We start from the raw sequence: 27,255 nt of genomic DNA on the forward strand, positions 1-27,255 counted from the left end.
ATAGAAAGTAGATCACCAGCAATCATGACTAACACCCTGAGTTTAGGCACCTTTCTATCCATTTTATTCAACTGTAACCGTAGTCTCTGCTGTGGGAGAAAGTGTATCAGTCATATGAGTTGTTTTCATCTGAAGAGAAGGTTATCATATTGTCCGAGCAATTGTACGTGTGTGGAGTACAATATACTTACACTTAACCCATATGGTCAAACACTCACGCACACACAAACAAACACAAATCATGCTGTGTGTCTCATCCCGCTCTCATGTAGGAGTATGGAGTAAGCCACTTACACACACACACACACACACACACACACACACGCATAATTTGTCCAATATTTTGTTCTGGGCAGTGTGCCCATTTCCAATATGCTAAGCACGAGGGATAAGAGTGTGATCACTGCAGAAGATCCAGCTCTGTTTGCCAAGTCCTGTCACTCATTGCCATGCCCACTTCTTTGTTCTGCCTCAACACGTCCTTCTGATGTCAGTATTATTCAGAAAAGGGTAGGTTTTGCACTGGGAGAGCAAAGTGTACATCAAAGCAACAAATCTAGGCCACAATATATTTGGGAATACTTTCAAATATTTGAACTACTTTTTGCAGAGCTAGAATTCCCATGCCAGAAACCTTTAAAGAAATAAAGTTTTTGCCAGGCTTAATTCCCGAAATACATGAAGTAAGAAAAAGATACCAGCTCTTCAGGTTTCAAAATCTGCACATTTCATCGAGATGCTACATTATTTCAGACCCTAGTGTCAAGAGCTCTGAATTGAAGGCTATTAAGAAAAAACTGAAGACTTGCAGACTGTTAAACTGAACAATACACTGTGTGACATTTGCCTTCCAATCTGCTCTGAGTTTTGGCAGTGGAAACAGAACAGAAGTCTCATGACTCTGCCCAGAGGAGCAACATATTAACATTTTTCTTTTCTATGGTTTGCACTTGGCCTTCACTTGGTCCTTGGGTAGATATTAACTGAAAAGCAAAAGCCAAAGAAAAAACATCTGACACCCTGCCTTAACGTCTTTGGCAAACTTGCATAATATTTTAATCTGGGTTGAACTGTCCTGTCTTCGCAAAGCATAGCAACCGAGGAGCATGTGATTAATGGGCTGTTACTTGGCGCACGGAAGCTGTGCATAATACATTAAATGTGCCGGGGAGGTGTTTGTTTGTATGTGCAGATTTCCATGAGTCTGGCTATGTTGAATTAAAGCTGTAAAAAATGCTTAACTAATGCTTTTGCATCTCTGTAGTGCACGCAGGTTACATCAGAACTTTTTTTAAAGTTGATGTTTTTGTTTAAATATTTGTATGGAGGCTTTCTTGTTATGTAATGTAACTGCGGTGCCATGAATGTGAACTGGAATTTGTATGTGTCCCCGAGATCACACTTCTAAATTGTTGCAGTGTGAACATGGACACATTTTTGCATTAGTATAAGCACAAAGGCAGAAAATGGGTGCTAATAATGAAACGTCCCATAAACACATTGGTCAGTTTATTACGTACATCTTGCTAGTTCCAGGTCGGACCTCAGTTTGTCTTCAGAACTGCCTTAAATCTTCATGGCATAGATTTAACAAGGTGCTGGATTTTGGTCCATATTGGAATGATTTGGAATTCTTACATTGGCCATCTGAATATTGCAGCAGAAATTGTGACTCATCAGACCTGGCAACATTTTTCTAGTTCTTTATTGTCCAATACTGGTGAGCTTGTGTGAGCTGTAGCCTCAGTTTCCTGTTCTTAGCTGACAGAAATGACATCCAGTGTGGTCTTCTGCTGCTGTAGCTCATCTGCTCAGATATGCTGTTCTCCATACCTGAGTTATAACGAGTATTTATTCAAGTTACTTTTGGCTTTCTATCAGCTTGAAGCAGTCAAAACTGCTTTCAACTTTTGGTCCATTTTCTGTAAACATTAGAGATAACTATGTAGAAAAATCCTACAAGATCAAAAGTTTCTGAAATATTCTACACACCCTATCTAGCACCAACAATGATGCTACATTTAAAGTCACTTCAATCACCTTTTGTTCTGTTTTGATGAACTTCAGCAAGTTGTCTTGACCGTGTCTGTATGACCATATGACTGGTCACAAATGGTCATAAATCATATGACTGGTTGATTAAATATTTGTGTTAACACATGTACCTAACAAAGTGGCTTGTGAGTGTATAACCGTGAAGACCGAGAATGAGTTTTAATAATGAGCATCAGTGATGCTAGCACTGTATTCCTTATGCATCTTCTAAAGGATGATCTTTAATCATTTCATATGTGCCCAAGATGTCAGTTGTTTTAGAAAAAGAAATGCATAAAATACATGAAATGTCATAAAAAGTGATTTTATTTTGAACATGATACATTCTTAAGCATGAAAGTGACGCCGCCTGGAGGCAAATACCATAAAGGAGATGAAACAGAGGTCAGATAAACAGAAGCAAACAAGTAACTGTTTTTCTTAAATCAGCTGATCAGTTTTTTGTTTTTTTTTTTAATTAATGTAATAATTGTTTAGTAATGTGACCTCTTTGTGGCATTACAATCAGTTCAAAATCTCAAAATTTAACTTTTGGTACAACTTTGTATAAAATGGTTTTACATTTACTTGCACACACCTGGAATCGAGGAACATCAGCAAATTGTCAGTTTTTTTGTTGTTCTGTATTAATTCATTTACTAAAAATGAACAAAAACACTTGTTTGTACACATAGATTCAAAAATATGTATTAACTTTTCATTCAGGCTTTTAGAGACTGAAATAGCACTTTGCTACATCATGTGAAGGATGCACAGTGATTTATTTATGAGATTGAAATCCTTATTGATTAATGAAGGATTGCCCTTTTTTTGTCTTCTGGCTTAGGTCTGACGTGTGTCAGGAGATTGTGGCTACTGCTGCTATTGATTAATTTTATTGTATATTAATGTGTAGCTTAAATCTACAATTATTACATTTAATATTTATTTATACAATCTTTTTTAGTCTAAACTAGAAAACACCAGAGAAAAAGGAAAAATGTCCATCGAGGTTTGTGTCATTGTCAGAACTTCTTTTCTCTGAACTCAAAGCAAAGGAGAAACTTTCTGGAATTAAATAATCTCAAATCTCTGATGAATGGCTTTTTAATTATGAAGAGTAAAGGATTTTTCAGATAATTACCAATAATCTTTTTAAAATAATGGATCAATTAATCAGTGCAACACTGCGTCAAATGTGTTTCAGATTTACATTACTATCATTTTTTTATATTAAATCATGTAAATACTGAACAGTGGAAAAATCTTGTATTAGAGCTAAAATTCAGAGAATAATAGTAATAATGGCTTGTGCCTATATCTTGCTGTGATACGCTTAGTAATAGCCAGTAACAAGAAAGCAGTACATACAGTAGCTGTCAACTGAAAAGACAGTGAGAGGGAGCAGGTGTTGGGGTTTGGTCCATTAGCCATCCCTATTGCCCCATATCCACACACACACACACACACACACATATGTACGTACACACACACACACATATGTACGTACACACACACACACACACACACACACACACACACACACAAGACTCCAGTGGGGCGCTCTCTGAGTCACCCTGGCGTAGCTCACTTCCTCTTGATGATGTACCGTATTAGCATCCCTGAAAAAAACTGACCATGATAGATGATGTCACTCCCAGATAAAAACTGTCTGCCCTCCGCTCTACCTGAAATGCTATTATTAAAGTTGCATATTTTAATATTGAATATAAGTTGTAATGAGTAGTTGTCAAGTAGCACTTTCTTGGCAAGAGTTCAGTGAAGACGTCATGTCTGTTCAGCATGTATGAAGCTTCAGTTTGGATATGATAAGTGTCTCTTATTATAAAGACTGAAAACAAGGAAGAACATTGCTCCATACCACCGACGAGAGTGGTAGATTTCCTGTAATGTAATTCTCTGCAAAAAAAGTGATTAACTTTGGTAATTTTTGGTCTTTTAATGATTTCTTTCAGAGTGGAATGATTGTACAGCATACATCTTTAATGACTTAAAAAAATAATTGGATGCACAAGCTTAAATCTGTGAGACAGATAGTAAGTTGATTGGCTAAAACAAAAGTTGGGATCATTCTAAAAAAGCAAAAAATGTCTAACCAAGAAACACGAGCAGGGCAGCAGGAAGTTAAGAATAATCTGCAGGCAAATAATAATGATCATGTAATGAACTGATCATCAGATGATTCAATGAGAAAAAACAAATCCTATATGAGATTGAAACTTATAAAACAATACAGAAAACATCCAGAAAGAAAGTGGAAGCTCTTGTACAAAGTTATGGACTCATGGAAAAAAAGATGTGACAAGAACAAAATATGTAGAAAAATGGCTCATGACCCAAAGCACACCACCTCATCTATCAAACATAACGGCTGGTCTGCTATGGCTGGGCCACCTATGGCTGCCAGCTTAACTGGCACACTGCTTTTTATGTATGATTGCACTGCTGACAGAAGAATGAGGAGGTATACAGGAGCAAACTGTATGCTCAAATTCAGCCGCATGCATCAAAACACGCAGCCAAAGCAACCAGAATTATTCAACTCAGTCTGATTTTTTCTTGTTGAAAGCTGGGCTAAAGATATCGACAAGAGCTAAAGGTGGTTGCAGTGTGAGAGCATCACCAAGGCAGATAAGAAGCATCTGCCGAGGGCTGCGAGACAAAGACTTCAGGCAGACAAAAGATTTCTGTCCTTTCATCCAGTTACCTTTGACTTCAGTTTCTAAACATCTGGATCAACTGTTCTGCGTATTAAAACCTTTTATACCTTAACACATGGACCATTCTTGTCGTGCTAAATACTGAATATTGTAATGTAATTTTCTATCAACGGACTGCAAGTGTGTTCATGGCCCACGGTGTTGGAATTGGGCGGGTTTGGGTAGCCAGCTTGTTTTGAGACTGGAGACAAAAGCTCCAGCTGTCAAGTCACGTTTCATCAGTTTGACTTTGTAATGCTGGTTTACTTAAACAAAGGCAACGAGGGAGACGGAGGGACAGAACTCTCAGGATCAAATCAAAACCAGTGAAAACCAGTCGCAGTCCTTTATAATTACCTTATGTCCCTCAACTTATGTGACCCTAGCGTCTCTAGTTACTTATATTCATTTGAATTCACAGACATGGCTGTGTGTGACAAGCCGAGTGGGGGGGAAAAGATGTTATCTTTTTAGCAAAGCCATTGAGAGGTAGAAAATATCCTGATAAGCGACACAGGACAGGCTGACAAGAGAAATTGACAGTAACCTGATCTTAGCTAAACTGAATGTTTAATGGTTTTAAATTGGGACTTGATGGGTAACAAGCAGCATACAGATTCATCCCAGTAGATCGTAATCACATCAGAGTCCTTACAGTTGTGTCCCAGTGTCATAAATATAGCAGCAACAATTTTTAAATTGATTTTGTCTCCCTCCAACCTGGTGTTTCCTGAAGCCCTAAGGTCTCCAAGCACTTACGAGGGATTATTTGTCAAACTGCTTTTCACTGACAGGATACATGAACAATATAATATCACCTTAAAGCCAAGCTGTAAATTAAAACATTGCTCTTTTTTAAAATTTTCATCTAGGGTGTTTTTATTAAGATGACATATTGAACATACCCTGGATCCCTTCTCTAAACACTTAAGCCAGTGTTATACTTTATGCATTTTAAAATCAGCTCGGGGTTTGGCTGTAGTGCCGGGGTCGGCAACCTTTTCTACCAAAATAGTCATTTCAGAAATGATATGCTTATGTTGCATATACAAAATTACATTTAGTTTTGAATAAATGGAAACTAGCCTATTGCAGACCTAAGCAAGTAGTGAGCAAGTAGCATTAGTGGTGAACTCTAAGGAAGAGCAAATTCACAGATTGCGACTTTAGGAAGATTAAACATTTATATATATGTTATTGCTAAACAATTATGGTTCAGATAAATGAGGAGGTGGTACCAGGTGACAGATGTATGCTGTGATGCACATAGGATTTTTTTTTTTTTTAACTGATGGGCAAAAGAAAGAAAAATCTTTCCTTTACCTACAGTAGTTAATATTTATGTTACATGTAACTTTTGCTATCAATTGCAGGAGTAAATCTCATAAACCTTTTCTGCAATATGTTGATGTGATTAATACTTAGGGGGCACAGTCACAGTACAAGAAATACTGTATAAGGCTCATGGGATTTACATTAAATGTACTTTAATCCTAGTTTTGTGGTAATTATTTTCTACCCTTGTGTCATATTTGCATTTATCAGCCTCTTCATTACTGGATTACTGGGCTGGACCATTCAGAACTTCCTTAATTCTTCATGGCATAGATTCAAAAAGGTGCAGGAAGTATCCCTCAGAGATTTTGATGTCATCAAACAGTTTCTGCAGATTTGTTGGCTGCTCTGTTGGATTGAGAGCCATTCTTTCATACCATTTTCAAAGCCACTGACATCTTCCCTGCTCGTTCTGATATTCAATTTGATCTTCAGGAGGTCGTTTTGAGCATGTCTTCATGGCCCCAATGTAAACATAGCTGTTTAGGTATTTGTGTTAACAAGCGCTTAAACGGGTGTACCTAATGTGGCTCGTAACTCGACAAATATCTGTTAGTAACACCCATGATGAAATTTTTTTGAAAGACTTTAGGACAAAATGTGTGCTTTCATTCAGGTTCCTGTATGTTCCAGAACATTTCACATTGAAACAGGCACGTCTAATCCCCACCTGAAACAAGAGGACACAAGCAAGGACAATGACAATTTTATTTATATACCAAGCTTCATTATATGTAAAGTCAGAGTGCTTACACATAAATAAAGGTATAAAAATCTGTGTATGTTCACATTGCCTTAAGGCAGAGAAAACAGCATATTGCGACATTTTTTTGTGTAACTCAAGATCAGTCTAAGTTTTGACCTTGATTTGAACGTGCTCGTCCTGTTTTCTGAGAAATTATGCTGTGCTTCAAACAAAACTTTAAAAACATCAGTGCAAAATGTGTGAAGGGATACAAAAGGAAAATTCATGCCACATTAAATTGATAATACGACAGAAAATTTGGTAATTGTGTGTCTTTAATAAGTAATTATATCAGTGTGGTTAGATTAATCATAAACTCCTGCTGGTAACAGTCTGTATAATGAGATATTACAAGAGATGTTATGCTAATTCACATTTCATTACCACACTAATAGATAACTAATAGTAACAGTTTTCTGCCTTTTAGAAATGAGTCCTGCAGATTGCATGATGTGTAAAACTCTAACCAGTCTCATTTGTCTGCTCCCCCTCTCCTTCCTTTTCTCCACTTTTCCTTTTCTCTCTTGCCTTCTCTTTCTCACCAGAAGGATCTACCTCTGCCCCGAAAAAGTAGTGGGTAAGTTTTCCTCTGCATTTCTCCTACATAATAATATGTTTTTTTTATTCAGTAGCATCTGTAGTGCACATGTGTGACATCATCAGAACACTTCCTGGAGAGTTTCTTTGTAATGTTGGTTGTATGGCTGTGTGTGATGTGAGTTTTTTTCTTGCCTTGTGGAATATCTGGAATTTTGTGAGATCCTGGTGTGAAAAGTACGATAATTATCTGCAAGGTATTAAGGAAAGAGCATTTAATGTGCTTTGCTACAATATACTGCTATTTTGCAATTCCTTGTATATTGTATGGGCACAGTTGTCTGACTTGAATGGGATACTGTTGAAAAATGAAGAAGGAATCATATTTTTTAAAGACTTGGAACCATTTCAGCTTTATTACAAGAAGTCATGGTCAAATGATGTTATTGTGTAGTGGGAGCCTCATCTACTGACTGCAGCATGTTTCAGCTTTGCAGGAGCTTTTTCACTCATGGAGCTTCTCTGCTGGTTCAATCTGTTGCACCACTGAGCTGTGCAATGAAAGATCAGCAGCAGGAGCACCGTGCTGTGACCTCAATGCCCCGTGTGGATGAGAGGGGTCTGAGGGTTGAGAAAAGAGAGCAGAGCAGCCTAGGACTTAAGCTGTCGAATGTTTAGTTACTTACCTTGTGGTGGGAGAACTGCTTGTTTATTGAATTACCAATATAATATCTGCTGTTGCAAACTTACAGTTGGTGTGTCACCAAAACAAAACAACCCTGCGTGACGACACCATAGCTGGTGTGGCTATCCTAAAACTGTGAGCGTTCAAGCGTAACAATCGGTGAAAACTGTGTCATCTCCTCGTCATCCAAGCATGATTAGTCACTCTGCTACACCTGTGCCCCTTATACGTTTCCCCTGCCAGGCTGTGCTACACTGCCACCCGTGGTGAACCCAGTGCAGACAAACACAAACATAGCAAGAAGCCCTTACAGTTGGTTAAGTAAGGCATCAGACAGTGAAGAGCACCCTGACATAGTTAACGAAGCTCTTAAACATGACTGAAATAAGGACTTACAAAAATCACCTTACACATATGGTAAAGATAAAGGCTGTGCTGAGATTTATTCTCAGAGAAATATTCAGAGCAACAGAATGTCTCTTACCATTTTCTCTTCATAGCCTCAGTCTGGGTGCCCCGGTTGGCTGATTCGTCTCTTAGTGAACGGAGCACAGAAAGGGAGAGAGAGCTGTCTGCAGAGGGAGAGCAAGACCTTAACTGCAAAGCAGAACGTGTCCATAGATTCTGCACAAAGTGCTTTATTGTAGGTTGGCAACAATGAGGTGAAAAGAAAAGAGTCACGTACCTAAGCTGAGGTACGCATATATCCTTTGCCAGTAATGGGTTTGACACCCATTAAACTTCAGAGCTGTCTCTAATTCTTTGTGACAAAGATTCAACAAGGTGCTGGAAACAATCCTCAGAGATTTTGGTCCATCTTGACATGATAGCATCACACATTTGCTGCACATTTGGTGGGAATCTCCCATTCCACCACATCCCAAAGGGGCTCTATTGGGCCATTTGAGTACAGAGAGCTCAAGAAACCAGTTTGAGATGATTTGAGCTTTGCAACTTGATGTGGTATCCTGCTGGAAGAAGCCATCAGAAGATGAGCAACAATTTTCTGGTAGCATCTTAAACGATGCTCAGTTGGTATTTCTGGTTGATTGTGGTTATTTGGTTTACTGTTGCCTTCTTATCAGCTCGAAGCAGTCCGGCCATTATCCCCAGACATCTGACATGAGCAAGGCATTTTCACTCAGACAACTGCCACTCACTGGATATTTTTCTTTGATCTATAAACTCCAGACATGGTCGTGTTGGAAAATCCCTTTAAATCAAATGATATACTCCAACCAGCCGGTCTGGCATCAAAAACCATGTCACGGTCAGTGTCACTTAAATAGCCTTTCTTCCCCATTCTGATGTTTGAATTTCAGCAGGTTGACTGAGTTCCTGCCATGTGATTCGCTGATTCTACATTTGCATTAACAAGCAGTTGAACAGGTGTACCTAATGAAGTGACCATGAGTGTATATTGACTTCCCAATATTAAAAATTAAATGCTTATCCAGTTAATATTTATGCACACCGCTTAATATTTCAGAATTAAATTTACGCCCACTTTTATTTTATTTTAAGGTTTTGTTTTAGTTTAAGTTCGGTTTGTCTTGACTGGCTCCTGGCTGCAGATGAAGAAAAAAAACACGAAGCAGATATTTTTAGAATCAGCATGACTCACACTTCCCTGGGTATGTCCGATGCCCATTGTGAGAGAAAAAAATACAAGAAAGAAACGGCTTATAAATAATAGAAAATAAGAGTCTCTGTATAATTTTAGGTTGCCTGACGCTCATTGTGTTTTAAGTTTAAGTAACATTCATATTGCAAACACAAAAAATGTTGGTTGAGTTGGCTGCAGTGTATGACTCATTTTGTACATGACTTCATCAAGATTATAACTTGAAAACTATAAGAAAAAGACCCACTAACACTTTGCTGTAGTTGTGCCTTTGAATGAAATGATTAATGGGAATTCCTTCATAATGTCCCACGTTAAAGCTATCGAATCCAGAGTCAGCTTCACAAAAATATGACTGACTTTTCATACTGAAAGGAAACTCTGCTTAAGTTAGGTGCTTTCTGTGAAGTGTAGGAGTGAATGGGATAGAATGAAGTTTGGAGGTTTGACAGAACCAATTAAAATGGCTCGCGGTGTGGCACAAACGTGTGAAACCCCTTCACATTTGACAGCTATGTTGGTTAAAATATGAAATATATGTATGTATAAAAGAAGCTTAAACGACGTGCGAGTCTCTGTCCATGGTGCTAAAACCAAGTTCCCCACTTTTTGCTGGTTTATCATTGATTCTTTTGTCCTTGGAATGCAACATAAGAATAGAACTAAACGAGTATTTTTATTTTTAAATCTAGATTTATATACTGGAAGCCAATATAATAAAAATTTTGGTGTTCTTAAAAATCAGAAGCATTGTTTTATTCCTCCCATCCGTCTTAATTGCTCTTTACTTTTTGGCTGTGTCCTCTCTTTTGCTGCTGCTCCTGCTGTTAAAAGCCTTCCACAAAATCAGGGAGAATTTGGAAATTTGCCTTCTGCTCAACATGCAGCCGGCAAATACCTTTGAACCTGGAGGACAGTGTAATTTTCCTCTATATGCTAACTCTTTGCTGTCATTGCTTCAAGTGTTGAAATCCTTGAAAATTATCTGAAATCGATGTAGCCATGCCTTCCTCCCTCCCCTGCTTATTTTCAGCTCGCCCACTTTTGCTGTGCATGAGTTGAATGTGAATCGCCTAGCTCGCTCACATGTCAGTTTGTCATGTAAACTGTTATTGTTGTACTGCCTGTCCTGGTCGTTTAGGGGGTTATAAATATGAAGCATGGTATTAATTCTCCCCATAGAGCTCAGTTTAAAAAAAATATATTATTAACTTCATTTTTTTTATTGCGTGTACTTCTCTGTTTAGTATTCTGTATACATCTTACTCTGAGCAGAGGTAATGTCTGCTAGCAGTAGTCTGACACTGTTAGCTTATACATGCCAGGGGTAGTTAATGTGCGTCTGTATCCACGTTTATTGCAGTTTACTGTTAGACTCGGTTTGGCCATGCGTGTTTGTGTGCGCTCTTATGTGAATCATGTATGTGTGTCTCCAGTGGCTGTCATTGGATGTATTTTGTCCGTGACCTTTGACCTGTGTGGAAGGGTGGCAGATGTCACAGCATGACATGAAGATGATGCTGGAGAGCTGGAGGCTCACAGCTGGTGCTGCTTTTGGGTTTTCTTTACATGCGTGTCGTGTTGGGCAGTGGGTGTAATGACTGACAGTTTATTCAGAAAATAAATTGAAGGACAGGCGGGTCACCAACAAGAAAACACGGAAACACGGAAACACCCACCTTGTCTTCTATATGATATCATGCCACCCATCCCTCTCTCTGTGACCCCCGCTGTGTTTCAATGATATCACCGCCCTCCTCCCACTTCCTCCCCTTCTCTCCTTCTCTTCTCTCCCATGTATATTTTATCCACCCAGACTCCCACATTAGAGACGGCATCCATTATTGAATTACTCCCCTCAGCACTACTGTGCAACTGTCACCCCACGTCAGCTTTAACATTTGGTGGATTTGTTTCAAAGGGAGGGAGGAAGGGCGTACATATATGCACACACACACAGAAATGACATCTCTCGTGGTTGGGCATTGCAGAGCAGCTCCTGTGATATCTAGGACAAAGAGACAAGTGCCAGAGCTCATCCAATCTGGCATTTCATATTTTAGAAAAAAAAACATAACTGTGTCAGTGTGTTTCTATATGCATGCATTAAAGTAAAAGGCTGGCATATAGCTGTGGTCAGAAGTTTACACGCTGTCATCATGGGCATGAATATCATGGGGATTTAGGGCTTTTAATGATTTCTTTGAGCTGTTCTTTTTACAGGGTGGAATGACTGAGCCGCATACATCTTTAATGACTTAAAAAGTAAGAACTGGGTGAACAAGCTTATTTTTGATTTTCTTATATTTGGTTAAATTTCCCTTAGCAAATTACATCTTGGTCATCTTGATTGCTTTTGGTAACCATCAAAAACTTCTACCGTTCTATGGCTGGACATTTGACTGCTTTTCTTATCAGAATTGGTAGAATTAATTTAAATTTGTTTGGTTTGCTAGGAAAGACTCAAATTTTAACCATAGTCCACAAAATTTTAACAGGGTTAGAGGAGGTCAGCGCTGTGGAAAGGCCATTCCAAAAGTTCTTTTGATCATTGTCCTGCTGGAACCCCCGAATATGTCCAGGTTTCAGCCTTTTAGATGTTGAATTTGGAGGTAGTCCTTCTTCCAATTCTTCATTATTCCATCCACTTTGTACAATGTATCACTACCACTGGCAGCAACGCTCCAGAGCATTTTGCTAGCACCACTATCCTTGACAGTTGGTACAATGTTCTTAGGTTTTAAAGCCTCACGTTTACTCCTTCAAACATATGTCTTGTTATTGTGGCCAAACAGCTCAGTCTTTGTATCATCTGACCATAAAAGTTTTCTCCAGAAGGCATTTGGCTTGTGCATGTGGGCTGCCGCAAATTTCAGTCAAGCTTGAAGGTCTTGATTTTGGAGCAGAGGCTTATTTTTTAAGTGCCAACCTCCCAGTACATGGTGATGTAAAACTCACTGTGTCACTGTGATACTGGTATTCCTGCAGTTTTCAGTTCATGGCAGGCTTGAGCCTTGCCGGTCCCTGAACATCCTAACCAATCTCCTCCCAACTGACATTTACAGTTAAGGTCCTCTTTCAGACCTCGAAAAAAACCAACTCTACTCAATCATGATCAATAACTATACATTAATAGACCCTGACCTTGATAAGTTAAAAGACCCTGTAAAACATTTAGCACAAATTACTAAAGGATTTAAGTGAGTGTATGGATATATTTGAGCCTGTATGTTTACTTTTGAACCCGTGTGGATTACAGAAAATTCTGCCCACAATGAGTGTATTTAAACTTATGATCACAACTGTTGTTTTTCAGTAATTTCTCACTTCCCCATCTGCATCTGCAGATAAGTACTAATTTCCAGCAGTAGAACAATGCATGTGGGAGTAACTAAAAATAGAAAAAAGGCAACATACCAACCAATAACTGGCTTAAAGAAATATTTTTAAGGGATGAGTTTGCATATATTTTCTGATTATCCCAATAAATCTAACAGAAGATCTAAGGATAAATTTATCCTACTGTTAAATAAGTATTGTAGTGTAGCAAAACGCCTGGTAGGTCCTCTGTGTTATAGAGCTCCCCATACCATTGCATTGCACATGAACACCAGTAATTATTTTGACTTTTTATCACCTGCCTCTGCAAAGCAAGAAAGTACTTAGTGTTTTATTAAAAACCCAGAGTATTGGTGTCAAAATTTTCTGACTAAATGCACGTGTGTATCGTAGGCAGTAAGCAATGATGGCTCCTAGAATATCTAATATTACATTACTGCAAACCTGACCTAGTTTAGTTGTAGTAACAGAGCTTCAGAGGCCATTTTTGATTGACTGAATTAATGAAGCATCACCTTTTGATGATCTATGAGCAGACTGGGAGACAACACATTTGTGGTTAGGGTCAGGCAATGAAAGCAAGTAATAACAATTAGGAAAATATTGTGATTTTAAGATTAAAAAACAAATTGCTTCATAATTTACTGTCAGCTATCTAACCAGCCTGAATGTTACTATAAAAAGCTTTCTTCTAATTCTTGTGTTAATGCAAGTAGATTTTGCACTACAAGGCTTGATAATATTATCAAAAAATAAACATGTTAGTAGTTGTTGTTTATCATGAAACCTACATACATTAATACCATCCATCCATTTGGATCCTATCCCAGCTATCATAATTGTACACATGGCACAGGTTGGCAGTCTATCACAGGGTTAACACATAGAAAACAGACAGTCATTCACTATGGCCAACTAACCTAACATGAATGTCTTTGGACTGTAAAAACTCCACACAGTCAGCCAGTGGATTCAAACCCAGGACCTTCTTGCTGTGAGGCAACAAATCTAACCACTGTGTCACTCTGCTGCCCTTGACGATAATACAATATAATGATAATATAATATTTAAAGCAAACTATACAAACACAGAGGGCAGTTAATGTTGGCATCAGTACATGGGGCAGAAAAGAGAGAAAGAAAAATATAACATCATTGTCCTTGAATGGTCTGTTTTTTAAATGATGTCATTCCCTGTCTGGTGGTGCTCATGTGTAAGCTGTAGCATACACAAAAACACACAAAATAACACATGAAAATCACATTGCAGTGTCCCTCCTCTCTTTCTTTCTCTGCCTCTCTCTGTGTCTCTCTTGTCATTCACATTAGTCTCCAGTTCACTGCCCCCCTCATCTCTCCACCTCTGATTGGCTTTCACTCTGTTATTCTTGCACTCTCACTTGCGTTCCCCCCACATGCTGTTTCTTTCTTTCTCTCATTCATACAGCATATACCCCTTCCCTTTATCTCGTTCTCCTCCTCCCTTTTCTCTCTCTCTCTCACTCTCTTTGGTGCCCCCCCCCCCCTCCCCCTTTTGCTCTGTCGCTGTACACTTCCTGGCTTGGCACGATACCCTTGAAAACAGCTCCACAATCCTCTCTCCTTCCGAGAGGGATGCTCGGCAGCCTGTTCCCCCTGTCTCCTCTCTCTCCCCGTCTCTCCTTTTTTTCCAACTTAAATTCTCATTTTCTTCATCTGTAACACAGATGACATTTCCAAATCCCTCTTCTCTCCCTTGCACACACTCCTGTAGGCATGCTCACGTGTACAGACATCAAAGAGAGAATGTGTGTGTGTGTTTTTAACTGGCCAGAGGAAGCTGACATGCCAGCGTGGAGCGTAATCGCTGCTTCTTGACTGAGCGCGAGCCTGTGTGTGTGTGTGAGAGAGTTTATTTCGGTGTGTGTACGTGTGGAGGCTCAGCTGCTCTCATGTTCATCTGCCAACACAGCCTCTGCCGCTACCAACATGTTTCGACGCACAAAAAGGTAAACGCCAGCAATATGTCAACGTGCAGTCTTTGTGACCGGTGTGGTGCCCTGCTGTTGTTAGTATGTGTTGATTCATCGGAGGAGGTTGTTGTGTTTTTCCATGATGTGTCCGTTGTCCCTGCCAACTGTCATGCTGTCTCACAGTTGTCTCCCTGTCTCCATTTAGCTTCAGCAATATGGTGTGTGTACTTGTGTGTTTGTTTTTTGGCATACATATGTGTGCGTATAATGTGCTTCTGTGCACACAGCATGTTTTTATATGTGACAGGTATATGGCAGGAGGGTTTTTATAAATGCATCATTTGTTTGCTTATACACTCCTTATGTGTGCTCATCTCTATTTTACAATACAGTCCAGCATAAGACTTGTTATTTGTATTTTAGAGTTGCACATGCTTTAGATTATGGGTTGTTAGGTGGGCTCTGTCTGGCACACTCACTCTGGAAGGTATGTGTGTGCTTGTTTAGTAGCCTGCGTGTCAGAGATAGCTTTATGAAGTGAAAGCATTTCCAGTGTCCAGGGAGTGCTTGTGTAGCAGAGAGCCAGCAGTGGGCAGTACTAGAGTGCTGGCTGCCTGGCAAAGCTCCTGCCTTCCTCTTCACTTCTCTCCCTCTCCTCCACCTTCTCTCTTTCCTTTATTCTCTGTCCCCAGCATCCTCCATCTATCTTTTTTCATTGTGTCTTTTTTCCTCCCCCATTATCCCCTCCTCGCCGGTCTCCACTGTGATTAATTGTTCTCATCTCATGTCATCTCAGGGGCATTAGTCGGACTCTTCACTGTCCCTCTCCATGTGCTGTATGTGAACAGGAGTTCACATATGTGGCTTAGAGAAAATGTGTTTATTTGGGAGACTGTATATGTCTGTTTGAATTCCCTGTATGATCTGAACTCGTGTCTATATTTACACAGATGACTGTAAAATAGCAATACAGATCCACCGCAGTATGAATTTACATCAATATGAATCCAGTGATCCTGTGCTCGTTTTTGGCTTGTTTTTGTCTTGGCAATTAGTCATTCATGAAAGTTGTTATTGATTAATTTTCTGACCGTTCGAGTTTTTATGTTTGCTGGCACTGACCTGGCACTGTCTGCAGCACTAAATATGGAAAGCTGTCAAGTACTGTTGGCATCAGATGCCTGGTTAGATTCATAATCGTGTTTTCTTATTCTTTGCTAAGATGCAAACAAATAATTTGCCAGTTCTTAAGTTTAATTTCGACAGAGATCTTGCAGAAAACATGTTTATTAAACATAATTTTGCTTTAGGGTTTTTACAGTACTGTATTTTCAAATCCGATGCCAATATCCAGGAAAATGCTGAAAAGGGGGAAAAAAAACAAAAGGCATTTTTAAAAATAAGAGTTAGAACAATGATGTTCCGTGCAAATGTATTCAGCTCCAGCCCTGTTTGTCTCCTGTGCTTCTGGTGAGTTGGCACCACATTTTCATTAGTGATCACAAAGAGTTAAGGCAGACTGCCACTTTTTCTGTGTACTTGTTGGTGAACTTTTACCTGCTTCAGTCTGGGACAATCTCGTTATTGATTAGAATAAAATAATATTTTAGACTAAAATATAAAATGCTGTGTTTTGTAAAAGAAGGTTTTGGTTATGCTAATCAGTGTACGTGGATATGACATTGTCCAGAACAGTGTACTAGCCACATTTGTTTTTAAAAAATGTATTTCATTCCTTCTTTGTAATGACCTGATCTATATTTTTCACTTTGTAAGACACGTATGACTTACCCTCTATTCTAGATCGAAACAACATCAACATCTGTCCATTTACAGTTCAGTTTTTGCCACTTTTGACCAGAGACAGGACGTCTAGGTTTCAGTGATGTTTGCTGGCTGAAACCTGGTGAACAGACTGTCTATTAACCTTACAGATGGTCAGGACTGATAATATTTGCTGCCTAGCCCCAACAGTGACATTATTTTATTATTAGCCATAGCCGCTAGCCGTTAGCCGCTACCTTAACCATAACTTAGCAGACTGCTAATGTGGGTCATTGCTACTAGTTAAACACATAACGTTAGTGTGTGCAACAGCCAGGTTAATATTTATGATAACTGTTTAAATGGGAGCTTTACTGACCTCTCGCCACAGTGTTGTTCTTTAAGACGTTTGTTGTGCTGCTGTTCTGGTGTTCAGCTGCTAGTGATGGGAGGGGCTGTGTGTCTGCCTGTCTACAGTGCTGCTGTTGTGTGATTGCACTGTTGGTATCAATCCTGTTACAAAAAGGAATATATGTATGTGCTACCTGTGATATTTACATCTTAAAAAAATAAAGCTTTATCACATTTTCATAATTTTAATAACAAAGGTATCATAAGTTCTGGTGACATCCCTGTTATGCATACTGATTTTGTAAAAGTGTTGAGACTCAATTATTGTATCAGCACAAGCACTGAAAAACATTCACCCGTCCCAGGTTCTGTGTTATAAATATCATCCCTGCTTCCTCTCTTAATCTGCGTTTTTTAATTATCTTCCTTTCTCTTTCTTTTGTGTGTGTGTTTGTGTGTGGGGTTTCTTGGCCGACTGTGGCAATTAAGAGAGATAATGCTTTGTGTCCACTCCAAACAGATTGAGCTAGAGGAAGACAGTAAAAGTGTGTGAGTAAGAAAGAGAACAGGAGGCACGAGACAGCAGCAGGAAGAAGGAGAGTGGGGTGGGAGGAAAGGCAGAGCCTGAAGCAGAGTCTCAGTGTACGTTTAAGTGCAGCCCCTGACAATAGAGTCTGAGTCCTTGTCTGCTTCATTCTGTCTTACTTGATTTCACCATCTAAAGGTAAACTCTGGAGGTTTGTTGCTCTGGATTTTGAGATCCTGAAAGAAAGGCAGGGAAACGAAAGGAGAATTAAAAGATTCAAACTGGATGACAAACAAGTGAAGGAAGTCTTAATGGCTTTCTTGCCAGAGACCTTACCTCTCTCTCACATACTGTATATATATATATATTCATTTTGGACATCATGCAGTGTACCAATGAACCCACTCATGATCAGGTCAACTCATGACGTTTCATCCCACTCACATGCAGGTGTTAATGTTTATTTTTCATTTGCAACGCAAAGGAAAGACTGTGACTCAGAAGGAGCGATCATTAGTATTTAGGTTTCCTGTTAGCTGAATCTTCCTCTTTACTAACTGGGCACCAAACTGCAGGCTTTATTACATGTTGCTACTCTAATCTAACTTCATTAAATATTGTAAATACTAGTTCCATTGTACCAATCTGATATGTGCAGATGTTGTTGTGGTCTCTGCAACAAGAAACTCTCAGCTTCAATAGAGCATACATTATGTTGATGGACCAAATACCCAGACATAAGTAGGTTCCACAATTATCTGCTTGAGCACATACTCAGTGGTGTTATGGCTTTTAGATGCTACAAAATAATGGTCCTTTTTCAGATATTTTTGTCAGCACAGTGTTCATGTATGAGGTTAAAAACAGGAACCTGCTTATCTGCACTTTGCAGCAGCAGCAGATGCATAAAACCTGGGTCTGTCATTTGGTGTTTGAGCAGCTTTATTGCTCTGCTGTTTTTTATTGAAATAGCTGTGCAGAGAAAGGTAGTAAAGAAAATGTTCAGCATCGAACATGGATTCTCTTCTCCGTGCTGTATGCCTGTTGTTTGTACCGTGACAGCACCATCTGTTACTGGCTGGTGTTCAGGCTAGCCTGGACCAAAACACACAGACTGTTTGTGGTTCAACTCTGATATTGCGATGACATTATAACACAACTTATCATATAGACCCCTGAGCTGGATGACAGCCTGGCAAACCTGAACTGCATGATATCAAACCTGAATTTTCTGATAAGACATTTTTAGATAAAGATACATTTTCTTAAGTTCATCTTTATTATTCAGCACAAGGAAAGCTTTGAAATTAACTGAGCAGCTAGTGTCCGTTATTTTATTCAGTATAAATTTCTTACATGCAGAGTTATTGAAAACTCTTATTAGAGTTGACCAAGAACACTGAGCTCATTTTGATCTTGCAAACAGAAAATATTTGTGTCAAATTAGTTTAACACAAAACAAGTTGATGTCTATTTATCAGCAATTTACTGAGATTTCAGACACATATTAGAGTCGCTTTCTCCATGAGGTATGTGAAATAAGGTTTAAAGTGGATGATGTTTTCAGTAAATATGAATAGATATGGCGCACTAGTGCAAAAGTCTGTCTTATTTTGTCAGAGTGATATTGTTTTTGTGTTTGTTTATCATTTACATCCATAAAACATATGTTGCAATGCTTGTTACCACAGTCATATATCGTAACCTTAGTTAAATAATTAGTTAAATGTGTTAAAGGCAGTGTTGGTCAAGTTACTTGAAAAAAGTAATCAGTAACTAATTACTGATTACTTCCCCAAAAAAGTAATCCCGTTACTTTACTGATTACTTATTTTCAAAAGTAATTAATTACTTAGTTACTTAGTTACTTTTTAAAAACACGATTTACAACCTGAAGAGGTGATAAAGCGATAGATCTTTCAGCCCAATTCTACTTTTTCTACATAATCCATCATACAAAATGTAATCAAATGGAAAAGTCTCTTTTTTTAACTTGTTTTATTAGTTTTAATCTTTTAACTTTATGCAACATTCTCTGACTTGAATAAATTAGTTTAACATTTAAACCTATTTTCTACACATTCCAGCACATAAAATAAAATATTTTTTGTGTTTACACTCACTATTTCAAATAGATGCAAGTAAAACACAGCAGGAAATAAATAAAGTCAAAGACTCAGCGGTCCTGTTGCTCTATTTTCACCTGTAAAGCAGGACTGCGGTAGGCGGAGGTTTACCCTGGTGCAGGTGTGCCGCGGTCAGTTGAAGCATCCGCCGAGATTCTCTGTGAGTTTCCCATTATGTCGTTGCGCACTCAGTGCTTGCTTGGAAGTTTAGGGTTTTTTTTCGCTGTAAAAAGAAGTTTTCTTCCCACGCACGATGGACGCTAATGTTTTTGTCACTTTTTATGGAATCAAACTTAAAATAAGGTCAGTACTTCCACGCTTTAAACGCTGCACGCTCATACTCTCTCCTGCACTCCATATATGATCCATTGTTGATCTGCACACAGCTGTTGTCACTAAGAGCGCACTCGCTTGTCACTGTCGTGAGACATTCTCGCAAAAAATCACGGTTTTAGTAACGCAGTAACGCAGCGTTACTACGGGAAAGTAACGGTAATCTAATTACCGTTTTTGCAATAGTAATCCCTTACTTTACTTGTTACTTGAAAAAGTAATCAGATTACAGTAACGCGTGCCCATCTCTGGTTAAAGGTAACATGATCAGCCTGGATTTTCATATAAAATGTTACTTCTGTAACATTTTAAGCATCTTTTGATGACTGCAGCAGTACTTCACTTACGAACTTAACATAACGCCCTCATATTGTACCGAACAGTAGGACTAAGGGGATTGCTTGATTATTCAAATTTTGTCTTAATAATCATAAGATTGTGGGTGGGTTTTATGAATGTGAGAAAGAGAAGTTGTCTCTGCTCTTGACTCGCTTGTGATTACAAAAACTAAATATGTTTGGAAAGATGTGATTGCAGTATGCATGATTTGGTGTATTTATAAAAAAAACAAACAACAACTTAAAAGTAATAAAAATGTGAATTAATAGATTTTGACAATCAGCTTGTCACATGGCAGACATTCAATACAACATGGTTGAGACGACCTGTTGAAGTTTAAACTGAGCTTCAGAATCGGGGTGAAAGTGACTTTCAACATTGTATGATTGTTGTTGTCAGATGATCTGGTCTGAGTATTTCAGAAACTGCTGATCTACTGGGACTTTCCCACAGAAGCATCTCTAGAGTTTGCAGAAAGGGTCCAAAAAAGGAGATAATATCCAGTGACCTGCAGTTCTCGGGGTGAAAATGCCTTTTTGAGGCCAGAGGTCCATTCTGCCTTGTATTCATGCTGATGGCCACAGTATTTCTTGGTACACTGTGATGCACACTTAACTACAGACAGAGAACAGAGCACTTGATGATCTCTATTTGCACAGTAATTTTGACAGTGGTTCAAACTTCGCGACTGTAGAAAGAAATGCAAACTGAGAACAGCTTTGTTTTTGTAAAGGCACATCTATACTTCCTAGCACTAAATCATCTTGTGGTAACAGCGTTGTCACATATCTGATAAGAAAATGTCAAAATGGTTTCATTTATAGTTGAGTCATTTTTCTGTCTTGGAACACTGAGTTAATCTCCCCACTGCTATCTCCAAGAGATGTTGTGCCTTTGCTTTCTTGTGAACTCACATGCATTACCCATAATCACGTGATTTCTAATGTGTGCTAGACATGAGACTCCCTACTAACGCAAACGAGTGCTGCTCACTCATGGAAGGGTTTTATTCTTTATGAGGTGGTGGCTACGGATCATTTGCTGTGAATGAGGTCACGAAGGGAACAAAGTGAAATGCCGTTGTTGCAGTGATTCAGAGCACTTCTCGGGTCTCCACATGCAGTCTCTGCAGACAGCTGACACAGCTATCAACGCAATGTGGAGAGAGTAATGCAGACAAACAGGAAACCAGCAAATGAAAGGCCTGATAGACACATGCAGAAAGAGCCAGATAGCTCTTCGCACTACCGCAACTTCCTGCTGCATCACTCTGCCTGAGGATACACTTCCACACCTTAACAGGACATCTGACAACACCTTCATCTATAGAGGGAATGATGTGACTGAAATAGATGTCTGGATTTTTATTGTACCCAGTACTTTATTTATTTATTTGTCATATTTATGAGCTCGGCCCTGACTGAGGCACTGCTTTGAGACCAGTGAATCTTTGAATGCCATGTTGTGTCATCATACTTTTTTCATAATACACAGAAAGCTGTGCTGTGCTGCTGCTTCTGTGATAATGTGAGCTGTCTTTTTTAAGTAGTTATAAAAATTAAGTTAAGAAATCTAATCCAACTTGAGTTTTCTCTTGATAGGAAAGAACCTTTCACGAAGGTTCACAAGGTTGTAACCACAATCAATTAGCAGTGTGCGCTGCAGCCTTTAAATTAGTCTTTTATTAGCTGTGATTGGTGTGACGTGTCCATGTTGATTTGATTAAACAGACACTTTGATACTTTTTAGCAAACAAACACGTGTGAACTTGGTGAGGCGTCCAGGTTTTGTTCCAAGAACCGGTGAAGATTTCGGTACAGCTTAATATACCCTCATTCCTCAACCAACCTTAATTTATGTTCTTTATGCTAAGCTAAGCTAATTACTGATCTTTGTGTATACTCAGTACACAACAAAACAAGACTTATAGGCATCTTTCAATTAACACCTAACAATGAATTAAAGCAGTCCAGAACAACTACAGCTAAAAGGAAATTAGTTCCATCCACAGTAACTTATTTTTGGCGTGTAGCTCTCTGCTGGCAACTCTCCATCGTTCCATGGAAAGCCAAAGGCAGAGCAGCAGCAAGACCCCAGCGCAGAGAGGGCATCCATGTTAACAGAAATGACACTGATTAAGTCAGACACATAAAGATGAAGAGGTGGGGTGGAGATCAGCTGATTTGGGTTGGGATTGAGATCAGGGGATCTGTAGATATTGCAGCTGAGCTATTAATCTGAAATCTGAACAGATTTCCCAAAAGATGTTTAACTTTAAAAAAAAAATGCAACCTAGATACCAGGTTTACATGCATACCAGGTTGAATAACCCATCTGTAGAGTACTTGGCTGCTTCTAACCATGTTGTGATACGATCTCCTCTGTGACCTTTTTTGTATCACCTTTATTGCTGCAAACAGTAGGGAAATCAGTGGGATCAGGGTCAAATCTGTTTGTAATAATACAATGTATAACAGTGAAAAATTGGTAAAAATCAAAAGACCTCTGCTGTCTACATACCGTACATAGAAACATTAAACAGAATTTCACATCCAACAAGTCCAACAAGATCCTTTTACATTTCAAACCAAAATAGTGACATAGTTGCTGCAGGACAGTGATCTAACAAAAAAAAGCACAGGTGAAAGGCATGGTTTTATATAGTATACGACCATACACCAGAGTTAAGTCTCTTTTTGCAAAGAGACATGTCGCAGGGAAGTTGCACTTGTCAGCACAGACTCACTCAGATTAATTGCAGCATGTTTACAATCTGCCTGCATTTATCAATTAGACTTCAGTTATTTTCAAACCTTCACCAACTGATCTCAGAGTAATTGCAGTCAGTCTGTGCAATCGCCTTCCAATTGAAAGTGGTCATGCAAATGTTAAAGGTGCTGTACGCTCAATCTGTGGCCAGACATTCATGGGAACTACTTGCAATCATTTACAAAATGCTAAAAATTGAGTCATAAGCTTTTGTAGAGTTCACGATCCCTTCGTTATTCATTGTTAATGCACTCTGTCAGTCTCCTCTATCGGCTATCCACATGGTCAGTCACAAGTTCAACCAGTAAGTCAGTCTGAATGACAAGTTTTCAGCAGACCGGTCACCAAATTAAACAGTCAGCCTCACTGTCTGTTAGCCAACTTTCTTATACAATCAACAGCTGCATAAACAGCTAGGTTTAAAAAAAACACAGCAATGTATTAAGTAATGAATTGGCAGCAACTCCTAGTAACAAGTGAGCATTGTCCCTTTTTCATAAATTTCCAAAATAGTTTTTTGACATGCTGAAATTTTTCCTGTGACCTCTTTTATTCAATCCTCTTCTTCTATTTGTCATTTTTTAAATAGCCTTTTCTTTTCTGCCTTGTACAATGGTGAAGCTATGGGTGTTACTTTTTTGTCCGGCTTTGTCACGCTTTCCCCTCGGTTAGTCTCTCATGAGGAATAACACCAAAAGCCTCTATTTATGTCTCTCTGTGCTACATGGCATAGCAACAAGAAGGCCATGTGACTAACCCCTGCAGCAACTCCTGACATCCAGACAGTCCTGTTGTTGCTCTCCTGTTTTCTTCATCATCATTTATCTTTTCTGCTTTTGTCTTTTTTTTTTTTTTTGCATCACCTGTTTTATTTCATCTCCTGCCTGTCAGAATCACTCATTCATTCTCTCAGTCTCCATCTAGATGTCCAATGCTCAAAAAATCTGCCCACATGGCTTGATTTGGACACTTTCCCAAGTTTGGGATCGATCCAGGTCTCAGTGACCGTTTCACAATGTGCCTGTAAGAACAGAGGATGCACTAACAAGGACCAGCCTCTTAAAGGGGCAGCATTTTATAAGGTACAGCCCTTTTCCCACAGTTGTAAATATGCACTCTATTTTAAGAGGTCCTGGCAAGAGACAGAGAATGTCACCTGACAGGAAGTGAGACTGGATGGATCGATGGTGTACCCATCGAAAAGGTCTTGTGTCCTGTGTGCCCTGTGAGTCAGCACTTAGAGCAGAAGATGACACCACTGACTGATAGACAACACACACACACACGCACACACACAGAGAGAGAGAGAGAGAGTTAATAATCAGCAAGGTAAAGCACATTAAGCATGCACAGGCGCTCGCTCACACCCATCTGATGGATGGTGAAATGGACGTAGGTAAAAACGTGTGTGTTTCCATTCCATGTGTGTGTGTGCGTGCGTGTGGGTGTTGTGTGTACGCCGGTGGACCATGACTGATTTTCTATTTGCATGCACATGTTAGCCTATGACAGGTAAACCCCTCATCATGCACTGTTAGGCTGTTCATTCAGAATCTGCTGTCCTTTAATTGATTGTATTTAATACGGAGCTGCTGGGTTTGTATCAGTGACCATTTGTTGTAATTAGTGTGCTCAGCTGTCTGACTATAATGTGGTCAGACAGCTGAAATCTTTTATGATATCAATGAGAAAAGAAACCTAAGTGTTTCATATCTCAAACTAGTACAGTGCTGTCGAAAAGTCATGAGTCACCCTTCAGTTGTTAATGTGTTGCTAGCAAAATGGGACAAAGTTGGAGCGTTTTATTGAAATGTACAAAATAACCCCAAAACAGAGTTTGTACCATTTTAATGAGCTTGAAAGTCAGTGTTTGATAACCTCAGAGGCTGAACCTCTTAGGCAAACTTTCTTGTAATTTCTTTAGTTTTCAGGAATAATTCTTCTAGATTTTCGAAATACATTCAAAGCTCTTTTTGAATCCCATCAATTCTGACAAGATCCCCAACATCACATCCCTAAACCATGACAGAGGCTCCAGTGTGCTATAGACAGTCACTGTTGTGTTTAATTTGGGATACCTGAGGCTTTTCTCCTCATTTCCCTTTCTTAAGAATCGCTTCTTCACAGCCACATTTGCATCACTTCCTGTGTTTCCTGAGGTTTCGTGGTTTTCACGGTTGTTCCAATACCGTTATGTTCTCAGCTCCCAGTTCTTACTTTAAGGCATACTACATTATCACATGAAGATCTGGATTTTAATTAACCCAAATTTGCCTTCGGGGTGAAGCTTACAATATACGTCACATCTGTGCTGATTTAAAAACAGATTGTTTATCCTTCCAGAGAGAGACTATATCAGCCCCAGCATTGCGTTAAATATCCCAGATTTAATCCCCCACATCCATGTGTTATTGTTTGCATCATTTTTATTTTCAGTTTATTGAATTTTTGGTCGGTGTTATGGGGACTGACCCTGTGTTTTTCTCCATGGTGTGTTTGTGTGTAAGATACTAATGGCCCTATGCCAGCCAGAGGCCTGTAGGGGGATAATTGCTCGTCAAAGCTTCTGCACGAGTCATTACCACAGATTTAACCTTTGACCCCCTCGCAGTGAGCTGACCAGAGCATCATAACCACTTACAGCACTGGGTTTCATCACTGGGAGATTGGGACACAGGCAGGGGTTGTTGGCTGTCTACATGTATATTTGTGGTATGTGGTATTTAACTTCTGTATAATCACATTGTTGAGTTAAGTTTCCCTTAAGTGGCTTATTACCATGTTCTTGTTAGTTAGAAGTACTTGACGGGGACGTGAATGAAGCAGAAGCTTGTCATTGCTGAGGATGTTTGATAGTTTCTGCTACAAACCTGGATGCCGTGTGCTATGTCTCCAGCGTATTGCATATAAATTGCACCTCAGGGCTCTGTTTGTTGACTGTTTAATCTGCACTCAGCATTAATCTCATGTTAAAATTGCTCTTTGTCACTGATTAATATTAACAGCAGATTTTGTAGGAAAATCAGCTAATATTACAAGATGATTGCCTGTATATAAAAGATGGAAGTAGCACAGTGACACTACACGTTATGAATTCTTGAGCTTGGCTTGCTTCCCATGTTTTGATGATGTGGCTAGCTAGCAGTGGCTCTGACTGTAATCAAAGAGTACAGCACGCTCACATTGTAGCTTCTGTAACTTCTCACTCCAGAGGGAACCACACCCTATTTCTTACTCTTTTTAACTTCTGTTTTACTCTAAAGGAAACCATCATTTACAAAACCAATGGAACTTTGTATTAACAAAGACTTCACACTTGTGATCAAGACCATAAAGTCAGTAGTAAAAGTTGGCACCGATGTTATAAACGAAGTAAGAATTGCGATCACTTCGATCGTTTCTTCTACATAGTCAAACTTATTTTTGCAAGCAGAGGAGTCACCCCCTGCTGGCCAGTGGAATCAAGAACATCTCTTATTTAGAAAGTGAATGCTCTGAGATGGTGTACCCTTCCTATGATACCCATATGATAGCTGGGATACATGCCAGCTCCCCAGCCTTAATTTGTTGAGCAGTTAAGAAAAGCCTTAACATTTAACAAGTATGTCCACCTCTTCTTCATGCTCGAGATGTTTCTTTAGACTATACCTAGAAGCAAAAAAACAACAAAAACATGTATGTGCTATGCTTTGACAGAGATGACAATGTCACGCAGACACACTTTACTTCTACCTCCCATATTAAAAGTAGCGTCACACTCGCAGCTTTCTCGTCAGCTCTGGTCGCCGTCCACAGAGGCCCACACAATGGCAGCATGCACCGCTGACCCCAGTGAATTACACGCCGCCTGATTGACACTAACCTCCCGCCTCGCCACTAGCCCTCTGTCACACACAGATTGAGTCTGCATGATGGATTACACAATGGATTATGATGGATTAAAAAACTGGCATTCACGAGAAAAACACACAAACGCTCATTGGCTCTGTTGTGTGAGCAGACTCTGGTTCTCAGTACTGAGGTTCACTGCCGGGTGAAATCTTTTTCCACATTTTTTTGTAGGTTAGAGCTGATTC

The 27,255-nt window shown here is 39.3% G+C and overlaps 1 protein-coding gene across 3 annotated transcripts in view; it reads left to right on the forward strand.

Moving 5' to 3' along the window:
- The window catches only part of mast1a (microtubule associated serine/threonine kinase 1a), an 80,843-nt gene that overhangs the window by 10,026 nt on the left and 43,562 nt on the right, over nucleotides 1-27,255 (forward strand). The window contains exon 2 of one of the 3 annotated variants that reach the window (XM_085277111.1): nucleotides 7,380-7,411. In XM_085277111.1, the coding sequence (XP_085133237.1) occupies nucleotides 7,380-7,411 (32 nt within the window). Of the gene's footprint in view, nucleotides 1-7,379; nucleotides 7,412-14,688; nucleotides 15,008-27,255 lie in introns of those variants that run through there. The other 2 variants (XM_085277112.1, XM_085277113.1) reach the window with 2 other exon arrangements.

This window comes from Mchenga conophoros, linkage group LG6, assembly GCF_057382185.1.
Source record: "Mchenga conophoros isolate Kocher_MC1m ecotype Shallow Benthic linkage group LG6, M_conophoros_male_GT1.1, whole genome shotgun sequence".
Classification (NCBI taxonomy): Eukaryota; Metazoa; Chordata; class Actinopteri; order Cichliformes; family Cichlidae; genus Mchenga; species Mchenga conophoros.